Here is an 18,053-nt window from a genome sequence, read left to right on the forward strand (position 1 = left end):
GTGGCGTTGGCCATGTCACACAGACAGGAACAGCATAGAAAGTGTTCATAATTCATCAGAGTTACGTAAGCTCATAATAGTGTAAAAACATTCAGGGGAGTCTGAGTCAGAGTTGAGAAGGTTAGAGCGCCGATGTCCAATGAAAACGACTGCAAACATTCTCGAAAATGACGAGATCTCTTCAAAACAGTCTGTACTTCTTGACCTTGATAACAATAACATGCTCGATATTGAGGTTGCTTGCAAGGGAAGCGATGATGTCATCACCAATTCAGACAAACTTGAACCATGAATTACAACAAAACATAACCAGAACAATCTATTAAAGTTGATGAAGATGATCATCGGGAATGCTACTTGCCTATGCCTTTCATTTCCTGTGTTTGCATTTTAAAAGCTGAACAAACAAGTCTACGTGTGCATGCGCGTGTCGGTTGGTGTCTCAGACGCGTGTGTTGTCGCAGGAATGCAAAACAAGCTTCGAAATTTTCCGTGCTTTGCAACTCTTTCCCCTCAACAGATTTCTGTTAAAGGGCAACCGCACACATTGTACGAAGATCTTGTAGCTCAGCACAGAGGGTACCATCAAGAGCGTCTTCACATCTCATCCCCACTGAACAGGGGTTGCAAAATGGCACAAAATGGGTGCACGACTGTGTGATGGGATTGTATAGCTCAAAATGGGTTAAGCGTACAGTAACTTTGCCATTGAGTTAAGCCAGTCATCTCAAAAATGGTCGAAAATAAAATTCATTATAAATACTGACTTCATTATTAATCCTACTGTTGATGCCATGTAGGTCTTAACGATGGCGTTAAGACCACGCTGTTTCAACTGGAAAAGCATTTTCTAGGTATAATTAATAACATTTTAAAAATCATGATTATATCTTTGAACCGAACAAACAAATACTGGGCGGCCCGGTGATCCAGTGGTTTGCGTGTCGACCTCACAGTGCAGAGGTACCGGATTCAATTCCAGCTCCGGCCTCCCTGTGTGGAGTTTGCATGTTCTCCCCGGGCCTGTGTGGGTTTTCTCCGGGTACTCCGGTTTCCTCCCACATTCCAAAAACATGCATGGCAGGCTGATTGAACACTCTAAATCGTCCCTAGGTGTGTATATGAGCATGGATGGATGCTCGTCTCTGTGTGCCCTGCGATTAGCTGGCAACCGGTTCAGGGTGTCCCCGCCTACTGCCCGAAGATGGCTGGGAAAGACTCCAGCACGCCCCATGACCCCCATAACAAAGATTTTTTTTTTTTTTTAGTTATTCCATGTCCTCCTGTGGGGTTAAGATCAGGGATGTTGTTAATATTTGTCAACTGTCAGCTTCTAAAGCCCTTTGAGACTCTTCTGTGATTCAAGGCTACATAAATAAACTTGACGATTAAAAACACCTTTTGGACTTGAAAGCGCACTTTTGTAGCACTTGCAGTGAATGCATCTGCGTGGCCTGGTATCTTTTTTCTGACATTCTGGAGACGGTCCTCCAAGAACCCTGTCGCTAGTTTATAACTTTCTCCCTGGGGCGAGACGTGCATCCTTCCAGCTTTCTACACTCTTTCTCATGCAAAGCCGAGGCAAGAATCACGTCATCTACTGGCTACCTGTGATCTACATTCTACAGTGAGACTGTAAAAAAGGCCACCAAGTCCTCTTACTGTGTAAGGAAATCGTTCTAGATTAGATCGATAGATAGATATTTGTGTGCCATAAACATTGATTACTTTTGTATGCATTTAAATAATGTTTGAGTCTAGTTGACATAATTTGTGCATGCGCAGTGGCAGGTGTGGTTGCAGCGCTGCTGTGATGCTCGAGGACATGCACATAGTATTGTGAGTTTGTTCGGCCACTGAGGACTAAATCGTATCACCCAAATACACAAGCATGATTTATGATTAGCAGTTGCCTGTTTTCACCAAATTGGTTTGAGTGTTTATGTGATGTTCATGAGTGAACCTGTCATTTTTAAAAATAAGAGCGCCAAGCAGAAGTGCTGTGTGCTGTGAGTGACGGCGTGTTTTGTTTTTGGTTTGTTTGTTTGTTTGTTTTGTCACATGGATGGACAAATAAATACTTTTAAGTGCACACAGACATTCAACATTACACATGATTAAGCAAGTACTCCACGGCGGTTATTGAGTACTTTAAACATATGGCTTCGAAGAATTGAGGCGGCCTATTGGGCATTTTTCTATATGTGACGGCAATGGTGACAGTGGTGTCCATCCACTCAGTTAAGTCAGGTCAAGTCACACGAATGGCAGCTGAACTAACTGGGCCTTTTATTTCATGGAACATTGTGTGTATCTAAAATGCATTTTTTTCAAGATGGAGAATGAATTCTTGCATAATGCTATGGAGGCACCAAATGCTAGACAACGTTTGTAAGCAGTCAGCTCACTAATGATCAGGTGAATGTGCAGTATTTTGACATGAAGTGACCATCAGTAAATTGTCCACGCTTTTTTTTTCTTACATTCATTTTGTTTTGATTCTCGTTGATCTTTATCTCTGACCTATTTCACTGAAGGCGGAACTTGGTTGCCCCTGACCCCTTTTATTGAATGACAAAATTCTGACTAGTGATAATGCCAAGGAGCTAGTAACTCTGAGAAACCACTAGCCATGAATGTAATGTGCAAAGTACAAATTCCGATTTACATAAAATATTTAATGACATAACAATATGTATAATAGTATAAGTCAATAAAAAATGGGTACAAATAAACAAATAAAAGGTGGCTTTTTGAGTCTTTGTTAGTTCATAAAAGTAACGTTTTTTTCTGTAGTCATGTTTTCTGTTAATTTATTTATCTTATGTATTTTTTTTAATTGTGGATTTCTTTTTTTTTTTTTATTACTTTTGCAATGTTGTTTTTTTTATTATCTCAATTTGCATTCACAAACAGCAATGAACACATTGATTTATCTGATTGATGTCTGTTTTCTATTTTTTTTTTTACATGTGACAAGCCAAACAAATAAATCACCTAAATAACACTTTAAAAAGTCAATAAAATGACAAAATACACATTTAAACCTAAGGCTTGTAATGCAACCAGATCATCTCCTCCAATTGACAGTGATGTGACGCGGTGACACCTCACAGTGGGTGCCAACGGGGCAACATTGTCACAGATGACTGAGCCCATCACTGACATGGCGGCTCTCATCCGCCACTTTCTGTCAGCGGAGCTGAGACAGGGCGATCTGTTCATCTGGCTCTTGCAGATGGACGGGTTGCTGTCACGGACCATTGATGGGAAATATGGCGACGGATGTTTGCTTTACGTGTGAAATGAGCCGAGATGGTCTTAAACACTTGGACTAAAAGCAGGCATCATAAACTGATGTCTTTATCGATTTCAACACTTTTATCAACGGTGCGGAATTGCTGTAAAGTGTTATCACAACAGGTTGAAGCTCTGCAGGCATAATGGAGTTTGCAGCAACCAGCAGAGGGCACACAATTCAGGCCCAGTTAGTTTGGAACCTAAACAGGACCACAATGGGACAGGGTGGTGCATCGCACACAAACGCTCAACATAACAATTGGCTATTGTTCTGTTCTGTCACAATCACAATAAGGATTTACAATCATAAATATGAAACATATTTGCTTGATTGTTGACCCAAAAATTATCTGAGCAAAGGGGAGGAAATACAAAATGTGATCAAAGTGGTAAAATAAAACTACTAACTAAACTAAAATAAACTAAAATATTTCAGGCCATTTTTCTCATTTTCTCACCCCACCCGGAACGATGAATTCTGTTCTCTACCAGAGAATCCTAAAGAAGAATGTTCAGCCATTAGTTCATGACCTTATGCAAAAGCACACACAAACACACCAGCAATTAAAACTTCTGAACGTTTTAAATAAGACAGAACAAAGGTTTTGCAATGGCCTAGTTAAGGTTTGGACTTGAATTTGAATTTTGAACTGAAATGCCGTGGTGTGACCGAAGGCTGTTCATGTTTAAAAAAAATGGCCAAAATATTTCCACGGACTGGCACAGGGATGTGAAAAACTCCAGTTATAGAAAATTCGTGATTTCAGTTGTTGCTGCTGAGGGTGGCCACTATCTGTTTTAAGTCAGCTGGGAAAGGCGACAGCTCACCCGCAGCGCGACTGAAAATAAGCGGTGTTGGAAAATGGATGGATGACAACCAATAAGGCAGGTTTCTTCAAACGACGACCCCTTAATCTGGAGACATTTGCGGTGAAATGTACAGTACGTACAGTCGATCTCTGTGTCCTGGATTGAGTTGTAGCTTCATAAACCCAACCACACACTTGCTAACAAATGAGGTTCTGACATGAAGTGTAATGATGGCCAAACATGATCCGCTTCCCCACTTCCTCACCCTACTTCTTACTCACCTGCAACCTGAGCACGTGTGAGCATGGAAAAGCATCAGGTCACCTTGATAGAGGTGAGAGCTTTGGAACCGGACTACCAGGTAATAAACATAACCAGGGTTGGGCAACCTAGGCCTCGTGGGCTACATGCAGCCACGAAGAGCAATTGATCAGGTCCACCCTTACAGACTTCAAACAAATAAAGCATCAAAGACGCACATTGTTAAGATAAGGGTTGGTCAAATGAGACCTTTCGGCAACATTTTCACCGACAACCAGATATCACATTTGCGCACAAGCTAAATCCTATGCCCCCCCCCGCCCCATATATGGCGCATCCATCAATCACAAAGTCCCACAACATAGTTTTAAATTCAAAAGAAGCAAACTGAACTAATACTTCAATTTTGTTGCATCCATTTTGCGAGATTACGACAGTTTTGAGGTGGCTACTCACCATTTTAATCTATCTCTACACGTTACCACATTACCACCATCCCATAAAAAGCATGTATCTCCTTCATTCATTGGCTATATTCTTTGTTTCCAAAAGCTGAAGAAATGGATTTTGATGTTGTCCTGATAAAACTCATACAAGCTGGCGATACATGTTTTTTTTTTTTATTAGGCAGCAACATAAGTGTGCTGTGTCTTATGTCAGTCACTGTCCAATATAATTAATTTTTGCATTTTTGGATAATTTCCCCCAAACACAAAAAAAATTAGGCTATGATCAAATTCAACAAACATGTTAATGAGAAGCCTCATTACCTGTCAATAAAAACACCACATTTTGAGCATGTTTTGGTGGTGCTTTTAATGGTTTTGAGGTGGCCCCACATACAAGCCTTGAGGGCCCCTGAGCATCTTAATCACTGTGCAACAAAAAGCATGTATCACTACATTTTGGGATTTTTTTTTTCTATCGACATACAAAAAATATTACACTTTTCTCAGATGAGAACGCATATTATTATTAATAGTAGCAGTAGTAGTATATGTTATCAAAAAATTGATGCAAAATATGAAGGTACATGTGTACTTTTTATCAGCATGTTTGAGCATGTTTTAACAGAGTACCTGTCATGGTCCATTTAAATGCATGTATTTCCCCTTTTGGAGGCCATTTAATATATATCAAGATCTGATTTTTTAAGTACACATTCTTTTTATTAGACAGCAACAATGTGTAGTGTCAGTCTTCAATTAAAATCTCCCAAATGTTGCCAATTTATATATTTCAAGTCATGAAGATTTTTTTTTTTTTTGTCTAAAAACTCACCTTGTTTCAAATAAGTCAAAGACATGTATATATTCTTACCTTTATGATGCTGCTTCGACGGGGTGCTGCCTTCACGGACTCCAGCGGGGTGGTCTCCGGGTCCTGACCGCCCCCGCCGGGCAGGACGACACCGCTGCGCCGGCCGCGGGACACTCGAGCCGGGATAGAGTCCGGCGCTCCGTCGCTGCAGAGTCCATCGCGCTCGGACATGTTGATGCGGCTCGAGTCGGTGATTTGAAAACGGAAATGAATCAACCTGTGGAAAGTTTGGCTCGGTTGTGCTTGAATGCCATTTAAATGTTCAAACAAAGAAGAATGATCAAGCGTGTGTACGCGTGTGTGTGCGCAAGCGCGCGGTGTTGAATCACAACGACATCCACTGGCTTCAACTGTTTGGGTCCTTGAACGCAACCGGCCGTGTCTATGTTTGGTTCTTTTGGAGCAAAACCAGACTGGTGCGCGCCCCCCTGGTGAAGCGCAACAAGTCCTCCCAGTGCTTTATCGTGGAGAGGAGGGGGTCCGCGAGTGTGCGTCAAAACCCGCCCACGTCTGTCACGGTGCACTTGCAAGTGGATCCAATCCAAACGGGTTCCGAACCCCGCGCTTGGCGAGGTGGCGTCCTCTCCGATGTCAAAGTGCACGAAGGAAGCCAAGTTGAAACAAGTAGAAAAAGGTGCGATTCTGCCTCCTCTCTGCGCATGGCCGCGATTCCCATCGCCAAAAAAAATGTGCTGCTGCTACCGACTCGGTTGCACTGTTGACGGCACCAGCGAGCGACTTTTGACGGCAAAACGGAACAATTGACACGCGCCCGCCTCTCCGCCTTCAGTCAAACCCCGCCTTAATGGTGACCTCAATCGTGATTGGCGTGTGTTTTAGCCAATGGACGTACAGTAATTGAAATGTGTGAGTCCTGAAGAAACAAGGACCATTCATCCAGAAATTCACAATGTACTACTTCATTGGTTAAAGAAGTGATTCCTACTTTCTGTGCGCAGTGAGATCCTTAGGTGTGCCATGAGAAAATATTCAATTTGACTTTTCCGTAATGGTAGGAAGTAATGAAGTACAAATAATTGGTCGGAAGAAACGAAATACAAATACTGTACTTCGTTGGATGCTCACGTAGATTTTTCATTTGTTTCTTCTTTACTAGAGTATTTATCTTTTTGACAACTTTTTACTTTTAATTTTCAAACAGATATCTGTAATCTCTACTCTATTGATAAAATAGACAGAGACCTTTTTCATCCACAGAGGACAACATGACAAAGAAAAGACTTAAAAAAAAGGCATCAGGGACAAAATATAATGGAGCATTAAAAACGATGGTACAACAGATTAGGAGAGGCAAAATATTCCCGATGCAGTGATTCCAATCCCTTCAAGCACAGGTACAAGATCTGGTGCAAAGAGTCCAACTTTTTTTTTTTTTTTGGTCAAATGGTGTTTGTTGTGCTTCGTGTGAACCAATTGTGGTCTGTTTTCAGCATTTTGGCCATGACCTTCATTGAAGAAACAATCTGTGTTCAGTGGAGTGCTTTTGGACAGTCTGCGTCGGTGCGGCTTGATGGATGGCTGCTGGAGCTGTGGATGAGGAGAGAGGAGCGTCGGCGTGGAGCGCGGATGCGTATTTAGACCTGAGAGTCGGCGCTTGGAATTGAAGCGGATTTCCATGGGACAGGAGAAGTGAACCAATCTCTTTTTTCATCAAGGGGCACTATAACTTCTTGTTTACTTTCATACTCAGCTTGTAGCAGACGTGTGCACATTTTGAACATGTCTCTGATCCACTGGTGAAAGGACACTTTGATTCTCTCCTCTTTCATCCATAACTGCTTCGACCAACAAGGCGTATGCTGGAATATGGTTATGATTGCATGGCTGTCCATGCATGTCTTGTGTTATATTACCGTATTTTGTTATTTTAGGTTAACTGCTCTATAAAGTTCTTTGTTACAGCTGCAGCTGTTGTGAAAGTTCTTATATAAATAAAGATGTATTGTATTGTATAAATTAATGTTACTTAAGAGGAAAAAAAACTATTAAACGCTTTCAAAATTATGGATTAGTTGCACAATCAACTATGTCATAGGTGTCAAACTCAGGTCCTGGAGGGCCGCTGTCCTGCATGTTTTCCAAGTCTCTCTGTTGCAACACACCTGATTCAAATGATCCGATCATCAGCAAGCTCTGCGCAAGCCTGACATTGAACCTGTTCATTTGAATCAGGTGTGTTGCAACAGGGAGACTTGGAAAACATGCAGGGCAGCGTCCCTCCAGGACCTGAGTTTGACACCTATGCACTATGTGAATTGTATTAAAAACTGCTTTGTATTATGGATGATTATCATAAAACAATTTCGACTAGTTCAGCAGAGGTATAAACATGACCTTTGGATTTGCTATAATTCAACTTCAGTGGGGTGTAGACCGGAGCCAAGGCCAAACAATTCTAAATTTGGCGAGCGGTGAAAAATACAGCTTTCTAGATTCACCTCTCCTCGAGATCAATGTTGTCATGAGCAGTCATGCTTGATTAACTAAGAATAGAATAACTAAGGAGGAACATATAAAAATGAATGCACAAATAAATTACAAAGTCACAGCAAACAATTTGAAATAGCAACACGGGATTCTTAACAAAATCAGTTGAGCATTGTTGCATGTGTCCAGTCATCTCACCTTTGACCTCAGCATGTGTTGTGTTACATACCATGCACAACTGATAATGTGCTTGCTTCCAAATGTACAAAACATCACTGAGCATTTTGACTTCAGATCACCGCTAGTTTGAGGGTCCGACCTGGACCTTTGAACCGTGCCATCACAAAACCGAAATCAATTCTTATGAAAAGGTTTTACGCAACCCTGCTGGCAAATTTAGCAGATGTATGCTTGGTTTTGTGTGACGCATGTCTACGATTCTGATGCAAAGTGTATTTTGCACAAGAAACCTTTCGTTGTCTTGAGCAGAAGGATTAAATGTCCCACTCAAGGTCACAATCCCAATCTGGGAGGATTGTTACACACTTGCTGACATCGATAACGCGCAGGCTTTTTCTACTAGACCAAGCCTGTACAGCTGACTGATATTTGTACGTGCTTCCCATTAGGATAAACAAATTGACGTTGTAAGCCAGAAACATGCTCTTTCCAAATATGCTCAATTTAAGATTTATTCACAAATTGATATAAATAGTCATGCAGTCTTTCATTTTTATAAAATATGGTATCTTGAAAGCATAGGACCGGTGGTGCAGTTGTTCGCGCGTTGACCTCACAGTGCAGAGGCTTCAATTCCGGGTTCAATTCCAGCTCTGGCCTCCCTGTGTGGAGTTTGCATGTTCTCTCCGGGCCTGCGTGGGTTTTCTCCGGATACTCCGGTTTCCTCCCACATTCCAAAAACATGCAGGGCAGGCTGATTGAACACTCTAAATTGGCCGTAAGTGTGAGTGTGAGTGTGAGTTTGTGTCTGTGTGCCCTGCGATTGGCTGGCAACCGGTTCAGGGTGTTCCCCCACCTACTGCCCACAGACGGCTGGGATAGGCTCCAGCACCCCCCGCGACCCTTGTGAGGATAAAGCAGATCGGGAAATGAAATGGCTGGGTATCTTGAAAGCAAAGGCAGTAACTGTCTTATACAATTGTCTGAGAAGTGTCATATAGTCACCGAATGAAAATATTGGTAGATGTATCTGTTAAGCGGGGTTTGAGAATGACTTTGGGAGTGTTGTGATCTTCCAACAAGTCCATGTCAGAGAAAAAAACAAAATCGGATCTTTGAAGCCAGTAATAGAACCTTATGTTACAAATAAGCACATTTTATTCTTTGATGGAGCGTCAATCTGTTGAAATTAAAGAATTTTAAAAAATAGTCATAAATAAATAGCATATGACATAATAGGCTGATGAAACACCAAAAAAATAATTCTGTTGATGCGAAATAAAAAGTAACTTTTGTTGCTAAACTGAAGTGCTATTGAAATAATAATACTTTTTCACTTAAAACTCATTCAGTACCAGCCAATTCTGGACCAAGTCTGAAAAGACGTTTAAAAACGTCTTTGGGAGTGAATGAGTTTTTTCAAGACTGACCTTGCGTCAGGCGGAATACTATACTTCCAGACCCATATTTGGGGTCTCTTTTTGGAAACACCAGGGATTTAATAACTGCAACTGAAGACATTTCACAAGATCACAGGGAAGTAAGAACAGACAAGAACACAAACTGAGAAACAGCTTTACTGTTTTGCAACACTCCAACATGAATAAGTCATGCTAGCAATGCAGCAGCCATGGTTAAAGTCGGCTTGTTAACCATGCACATCCTTAAAGGGACCTTTGATTGGGCGGAACATAAGCACTTACGAAATAGGTCTGTCAGAAAATTCACTCTCCTGCAAAACTAAGCAGTGATTTGATACATTTTTTATGACATTCGGCGCATCTTGGGGATTGTGATTTCTTTTATTTTTTTTAATGGGCACGGACAGTTTTTTTTTTTAATGTCAGCCTGAAAGCATTGTGTTTGTATAATGGGGACTAATCAATGAAAATAGATCCAGCATGAGAGAAATTCCATGTAAGCCGCTCAATTCTGCATTCTGTCATTAATGAGCCGTGTCGAGGCTTATCCTTGTGATATTTTCAAAAGTTGAAGTGGAGATAATAGAGATGTCCACATAAATGTTGCTGCCAATGATTGCAGTTTTTTTAAACATTATTAGCGATGTATGTACAATGATGTTGAATGGACAAATCGTACCCAGTTACTCCGCTGCCTCCCACCAAGAAAAAGGAATCAGGAGGGGGCGTGGCTTTATGGCTTAGCAGAAAGGGGCAATTTGAGAGTGCAGTACTTAGTTATTTACTGATTTCTCCAAAACAAATAGATGAAATTGAAAATGCAAGCTCATATCATTTTCCTGATGAAAAAAAACATACATTTCGAAAGTTTATAAGTGGCGAATGGGCCATCCTCACTAAAGCAGTCCTTTGCAGTTTTATGTTAGTGAGGGGCATGGCTTTTGTAAGAGACATGAAGTGAAGCTATATTCAAATCTTGCTAGCGGATTGAAAACTGTAAACACCATTTTTAATTACTAATTATACAAGTACAATTAATATAGTGGTACATGTCACAAAAAATATATATTCTGATCCATATTTCCCCTATGCAATGAATAAGGTATCGATTTATCTTTCATACAATGATAATATAATGTAATTTTATTTTTGTTATTTTTGTAATTGATTACAATTGAAAACTACCAACATTTGGAAACACAGTTTGTGCTTTTCATTGGACAGCCAAGATTTCCATTCTACAGATCTATAATAACACAGTATTGTTATATATTCCCATGGATTCCCTTTCTCAAGGGGCCAGTTAGTTGCTTCCATGTTAAACTATCCCTTGAATGCCTGCGAACCATCCAAAAAAGTCCGTTTTTAGGATTCATCCTCTGGAGAGGTGAAAGAGAAATGACCCAAGACATAGAAAGTAGAATATCTACTCAAAGAAGAGGCAACCAGACACAGTTGGGTAAATCCACGGAAGGGACCTATAAACTGTTTTTTGTTTTGTTTTTTAAATCGTTCATTGAGTGAGCAATTGTTGTTTTTGTTTTTCAAAAAAAAAAAACTTTGAAGGCATGCAAGAGTGGCTCCTCAGGAATACTTGCAAAGGAGAGGAGATACAGTATGTGTCAGTCCTTGAGCCACACAGCTGTGGAATGTGGTCAGCCAGTGAGGCCCATTAGTGCACCCAGCTCACCCCTCACACTCATACGTTATATGCTGCTGAAATAGCAACACACACCGCACTAGCTCGCTGCTAACATGAGAAAACCCCTTACTCGTTTGCGATTTTTCAACCGAATGTGTACAAAGATGAGTTAAGTTAGAGAATGCAATTCTGACAGAACTAGCATCGTTTAGCTAAAATAAAATCATTGAGCTCATGTTGCTGTCTAATGAAAACCAACCATCCATGCTTATCTGTATACATTTTCTATCCTGCTTGCTCAAAGTTGCAAATTGCTAGAGCTGAGTCCATCTGACTTTTTTAGTGTGTTTGGTTGTTGTTTGTTGGGATTTTGGTTGATTCATTAGCTAGACGGGGTTGTTTTTTATTGCTTGTTTCATTGGTTTGTTTGCTTGTCTGTGTTGTTGACAATACAAATAATTCATTAGCTGAGAGTTTTAGTTGTTTGTTGGGTGGCCTGGTAGTCCAGTGGTTAGCACGTCGACTTCACAGTGCAGAGGTACCAAGTTCAATTCCAGCTCCGGCCTCCCTGTGTGGAGTTTGCATGTTCTCCCCGGGCCTGAGTGGGTTTTCTCCGGGTACTCCGGTTTCCTCCCACATTCCAAAAAACATGCGTGGCAGGCTGATTGAACACTCTAAATTGTCCCTAGGTGTGTATATGAGCGTGGATTGTTGTTCGTCTCTGTGTGCCCTGCGATTGGCTGGCAACCGATTCAGGGTGTCCCCCGCCTACTGCCCGAAGACAGCTGGAATGGGCTCCAGCACCCCCCGCGACCCTAGTGAGGATCAAGCGGTTTGGAAAATGAATGAATGAATGAATAGTTGTTTGTTAGCGAGTTCGTTTGTTCATTAGTTGATTCACTTGGTTTATTCGGTAGATATCTAGTTTGTTAGTTGGATTGTTAATTAGTTACAGAACTCAGTTGGTTTGTGAAGTGGTTGATCGCGAGGTACAGCATTTGGTTCTTTGTAGTCGACCTTTGTTAGGTGGTTCATTCATTGGTTCATTTAATTTAATTGGTTCACTATATTGTGTTTGTTTGTTAGATTATTCATCAGCTAATTGGTTAAATAATTCTTCCATGGTTGATTATCTAGATATTTAATTAGTTGTTTGTTAGCTGTAGTGAATTTGTTTGTTGTTTATTAGCCTGTTCCTTAGTCCAGTTATTATTTTGTTGGGTTGTTTGTATATAGGTCAGTGGTTCTTAACCTGGGTTCGATCGAACCCCAGGGGTCTTAGGGGTTCGACGGAGCCTCTGCCATGGAGGGTAAGACACACGCGACTCAAAATGTTAGTTATGACACGCCTGCTTGTCCATCACTGGCTTCAAATGATCACATGACATTGCTTGTCCAATCAGTGCTGTGGGAAATTTAGTTCGCTTAGTCGTCAACGTGTGACTGTTGTGTACGTTGTACAATAAAAACAAAAAACAAAAAAGTATACTTATCTCTTGAAATTGTATTTACTTTTTCTGGTTTTAAAAAATTCGGGGGGGGGGGGGGGTTGTATCTTGAATTTGTTTTTAAAAAAAATATTTATTTTTCACTCATGAAGGGTTCGGTGAATGTGCATGTTAACTGCTTGGGTTTGGTACCTCTAAAAAGGTTAAGAACCACTGATATAGGTTATTAGCCGGTTAGTGCTACTGGATTAAAACTCATTCACTCCCAAAGACGTTTTTAAACGTCTTTTCAGACTTGGTCTAGAATTGGCTGGTACTGAATGAGTTTTTAATTAGTTCGTTGATTTATTTGCTGGTTTATGCTATTGTTAGTTCAATCGTACGTTATATCGTTCATTTGCTAATTTGTTACTTTGTTGGATAGCGACTTAAATCAGCAAGTAGGTTTTCTATTTTCCATTTTCTAAAGCAATTGTCCTCATTAGGGTTGCAGGCAACTCGAGCCTATCCAAGCTAACTTTGGGCATGAGGTGGGGTTCACGCTGGTCTGCTCACCAGTCTATTAGTGTAACATGCTGCGTCTTCTTGGAAGACAGAGTACCTGGCGAAAACCCACGCAAGCATGGGGAGAACATATTTGTGACTTGTGACTCTTTAAAAATACCTTAGCAAGATAATATATACAGTTATTCAATTCACTGAAATGACATTTCATTCAAATACCATTACATCATTATGGTGATTCAAAACAATTACATTCTAAATTCCTCTTCAATTTATTGATAGTTTTACTTCTGTAAAAACATGTGCATGTCTTATTCTTTAGCATACTGTGTTTTCCTCACTAACAGTAAAGATATTATTATTTTCTATACTTAATATTTACAATATTAGAGGTACTAAGATGGTATAAACACTATTATTATAGGGTTGCTACGGTGATTGTTCTGTGGTCAATGCTCAAGTGTGCCACTGTTGAAAATCATGCCTTCGTGCTATGCTGCCACCTTGGCGTGAAAACGTTAAATGACTTTTGAAAGTGCGTGTGTGTGTGCGTGTGCGTGTGCGTGTGTGTGTGTGCGTGTGTGTGTGTGTGTGTGTGTGTGTGTGTGTGTGTGTGTGTGTGTGTGTGTGTGTGTGGGTGCATGATGTTCGGTGTTGCATTCCTCTGGGGGTCTCTTCAAGACCTTGACTCAATTTCCATCTAAGAGAGAGGAAGAAGATATGTTGTTATTAATTCTCTTTGTCATGTCATCGTGCAAATTGAGCTTATTTTTATTGGACCAATTGGTGGTAGGTCAGGGCTACGGGTTCTTCTCTGCTGGTGGCCTAAACACGACCAGAAGCACTGTCAATTATTGAAATGGAGAAATTTATGTAACATGTGTTTTCTGACAATGCCCAGCATTAGAGTTTGCCTCGTACATTTGTATGGACTGGGTGTCTGGCCACAGTGAAACAGCGCCGATGATTTGTAAAAGCCAACATCTCTGTCTTTCCCTTGACTAATGTTGCCAAATATCCTTTTACCTTGATTCTTAATTGATGTCGGTAAATGATGAAATGAAACTCTTCCTTCCACTTGTATAGTTGCTTCCAAACATCCCAGTGTACTGTAATTCACTTTTTCTTCTTTTTTTAATGTGTGATATCAAATTTATTCAAACACTCAAGAAACACGAGAATAAATCATTATGACACCTGTATCAAATTACATATGCCTTCAGATTTAGGAATAGTTTGTTTTTGATTAGAGATAATAAATACCGGAAATAGTTACCGATGGTGTACAGTGGCATAATTGTCTGACTTCGTTGCTAACAGCATGGATGCAGTCCCACTCAGTGACCATGTGAGTGCGGATGGTTGTCTGTCTCTATAGCCGGATGTGCTCTGAGATTATTATTTTCTTTTTGCAACCAGTCCAGAGTTGTAGTTGACCTATCACCCGAAGTACGTTGAGGTGGACCCCAGCTCATGATCAACAGAGTGGCACAGGGGATGGATGGCTGTGGATGGAAATTGCTGAATTTAATTTTAGACAAATCCTTTGTCAAATTCAATAAACTCTATGTAAAATTATATAATCCGATGTCAAAATAAACTTCTTCTGTCTGTCGGTGTATCGCTTGCTAGTTCACAGGAGGGAAAGAAAGAAAACATTTGCAATGCATGACATCATCCCGCACGATTTACTTGTTCAAAAGAATGAAAAGGAAGTAAAAGAGAAAAGAAATACCTACTTGGAATTTTTCCAAATTTCTCGTAAATAAATATAATTCAGGCATTATTTGCAGGTGTTCAATTGGTTCTGAACCAAATTAGGGTTGCACTATGATTTTTCGACGCTAGATGGCGTTATCAACAAACAAATCAACAGTGGAGACGAACCTTCCACTCCTGTTTCCATCCATTCTTATAATCCACCCAATACATTTTCGTTAGTGTCCGGGTGAGTTTGAGGTTTTGACCCTATTTTGTAGGACTCGGCGAGTGCGAGCTATAACCTGAACTAGTCGCCTGCCAATCACAGCTTACTATTCACATAAGGATAATAATCAAGAGTGCGTTCGACAGAGAAATTGGGTCAACGGAGCTCAAATGAATGGTGCGAAATCATTAACTATTGTTTTGTATTTAATTGTTGTTTAATCGCAAATGCAGGTGTCGACGGTCGACAGCTGTCTTAATACAGACACCGTCTGTCACATTAAGATGAATATACAGTCCGCAGTGAATATTATTTTAAGTGTTTCCTCTAACCTTCGTCCCAATAGTCTATTTACTGTACTGTATATCATTCATACCTCTCATCCAGTCTGCTTCCTTCTTTCCTTTCATCTATTTCCTTTTTGCACATCATCATACACAAAAATAAACTCAACAAATATCAATGCAGACACAATAATGACTGTGTGTGCATGTGTGTGTAATAAATGCAGTTGGTTGTTAGTGGCCTTGCTGGGCTTTATTATTTGTTTCTGCCACCTGTCATAATGAAGCAATTTTTGTGGCTACAGTAATTAATTCTACGAATGTTGTAAGCTTGTTAAAAAAAAGTGCAAAACTCCATTTGCACGTCCCCCGATGGAGGGGAGGGTGACTTCAGGTCAGCCTTCATCTGTGCAATTTCATGAAATGATGGCAGAAAAGAGTGCTGATGCCATTATTATTGACATATTGTAATACAAATACCACTTTTGTTTTTTGTTATTGTAAAGTGTCCTTGGGTGTCTTGAAAGGCGCTTATAAATAAAATGTATTATTATTATTATTATTACTTTTATTTTCATAAAAAAAAAACAAAGAGACTTGCCTCAATTACGAATGAACAACAACTACTGAACTTTCAAATGGTTTTTTTTTGGTTTGTTAGCACAGTGACTTAAATCCATAGTGGATTTATTGACGAGTTATTTCATTTGGGAGCTTTGTATTTTAATCAGAAAACAAGATTAGATTGAGTTAATTATGATGATATTATTGGCCAAAGTCCGCTGGGCTAGGCTCCAGCACACCTATGACCCTTCTGGGGATAATCAGTAGGTTCCAAAGAATGGATGGATGGATGATACCAAAATATGCAGCACTGCACACGACTAACAGCTATTTTACATACACATTCTGGATGAAAACATGCTCCACAGCGCTCAAGACCTCAGACAGGGCCGGAGGTTTCAATAGGACAACGACACCAAGCACACAGCCAAGACATTGAAGGAGTGGCTTCGGAATAAATCGGAATATCCTTGAGGTGGCCAGCCAGAGCCCAGACTTAGAGGTGCTGCAAAAAAGACTGGGCAAAACTTTCCAAAGATGGGAATGCCAAGATTTCCGACATCATATTCAAAAAGACTTGATACTGCAACAAAGGTGCATCAACGAAGTCCTGAGCAAAGGCTGTGAAAACTTATCGACAAGAAATGTCTTTTTTATATTCAACAAGTCTGCACCCCCCGCACCCCCCCCCCCAAAAAAAATTTGGGACATGGGCTGTTGTGTGTTGAATGTTGAGAGAAAGCAAATATGGATTTAAATTTGCGATGAGGCTGTCAGATAAAATGTGGAAAAATGAAATGTGAATACTGTACTCCTCATTAGTTGCTTCATGACATAGTATGTTAGCCAGTTCACTGGAATGCTATTTTTGTGGGGGGAGGTTCATTGCCTCGTTATTTCACTTATGCGTTAGCTAATTATTTCATTTGTTCATTGGTTTCTTGATGAAATATTATTTAGCCTCTGTCTGATTTTTAATCTCATCTAATTTTAGTCACTGAGAGAAAACATGAGGTGTGACGTCCAGCTGTGAGGCCACTGCACACCTTGTCTCTCAAGAGTGACTGATGAGGTAACAGTCAGTCAAAGATTAAGGCTCACTGCCTGCCACTGATTGAATTACTCCTCATAAGAACGAGGCAGATGGCCTACGAGTCAAAGAGCGAGGGGGATGGTGGGCATGGACCCATCTGTCTGGACCACTTAACTTCAGTGAGCTTCTCACCGACACCACTTAAATGCTGCTCATGCTTGATCAAGCAGTTTCCTCAAGGGTACACATTCATTGTGTGTAAATGTGCAGTCATTTGATCAATGGATTATAGACTTGTAAAAGCACAATGAAATGCTACATTCATACTTGCTTTGTAGAGGAAGAGAATTAGAATTTGTGATTGATCATTGTAAAATAAAAATTCTCCATCCATCTATCCATTTTCTGATCCACTTTATTGTCACAAGGGTCGTGTGGTGTGCTTGAGTCTATCCCAGCTGTCTTCGGGCAGTAGGCGGGGTACACCCTGAACCGGTTGCCAGCCAATCACAAGGCACACACAAACGAACAACCATCCGCGCTCACACTCACACCTAAGGACAATTTAGAGTGTTCCATTAAACTGCCATGCATTTTTTTTGGAATGTGGGAGGAAACTGGAATACCCGGAGAAAACCCACACAGGCATGGGGAGAACATGCAAACTCCACACAAGAAGGCTGGACATTTCCTCAATCAGACCTGGGGAAAATGATCAATTACTGGATGATTATTGCCCAGATAGTTTTTCTCTTGCATGGATGTAGCTCAACTCCCCATAACTATGGTAGTTCTTTAAATAGTTGAGAATGAATCAGCCAAATTGTTCATTCTGTCTTTTCTCAAGAAACAATTAGAGTGAACTTCACACAACGCGCCGAATTCTTAACAATCTTCCTTCTGTTTGCAAT

General features: G+C 40.5%; 1 protein-coding gene across 1 annotated transcript in view; it reads right to left on the minus strand.

Annotated features, from left to right (window-relative positions):
- The window catches only part of plcl1 (phospholipase C like 1), a 76,765-nt gene extending 70,328 nt beyond the window's left edge, over nt 1-6,437 (minus strand). The window contains exon 1 of the mRNA XM_086123796.1: nt 5,692-6,437. Coding sequence (XP_085979922.1) covers nt 5,692-5,862 — 171 coding nt within the window. The 5' untranslated portion in view covers nt 5,863-6,437. The remainder of the gene's footprint in view (nt 1-5,691) is intronic.
- Nucleotides 6,438-18,053: the final 11,616 nt, after the last annotated feature.

This window comes from Hippocampus guttulatus, chromosome 11 (genome assembly GCF_054856545.1).
Source record: "Hippocampus guttulatus isolate MCC_2025c chromosome 11, RoL_Hgut_1.0, whole genome shotgun sequence".
Taxonomy (NCBI): Eukaryota; Metazoa; Chordata; class Actinopteri; order Syngnathiformes; family Syngnathidae; genus Hippocampus; species Hippocampus guttulatus.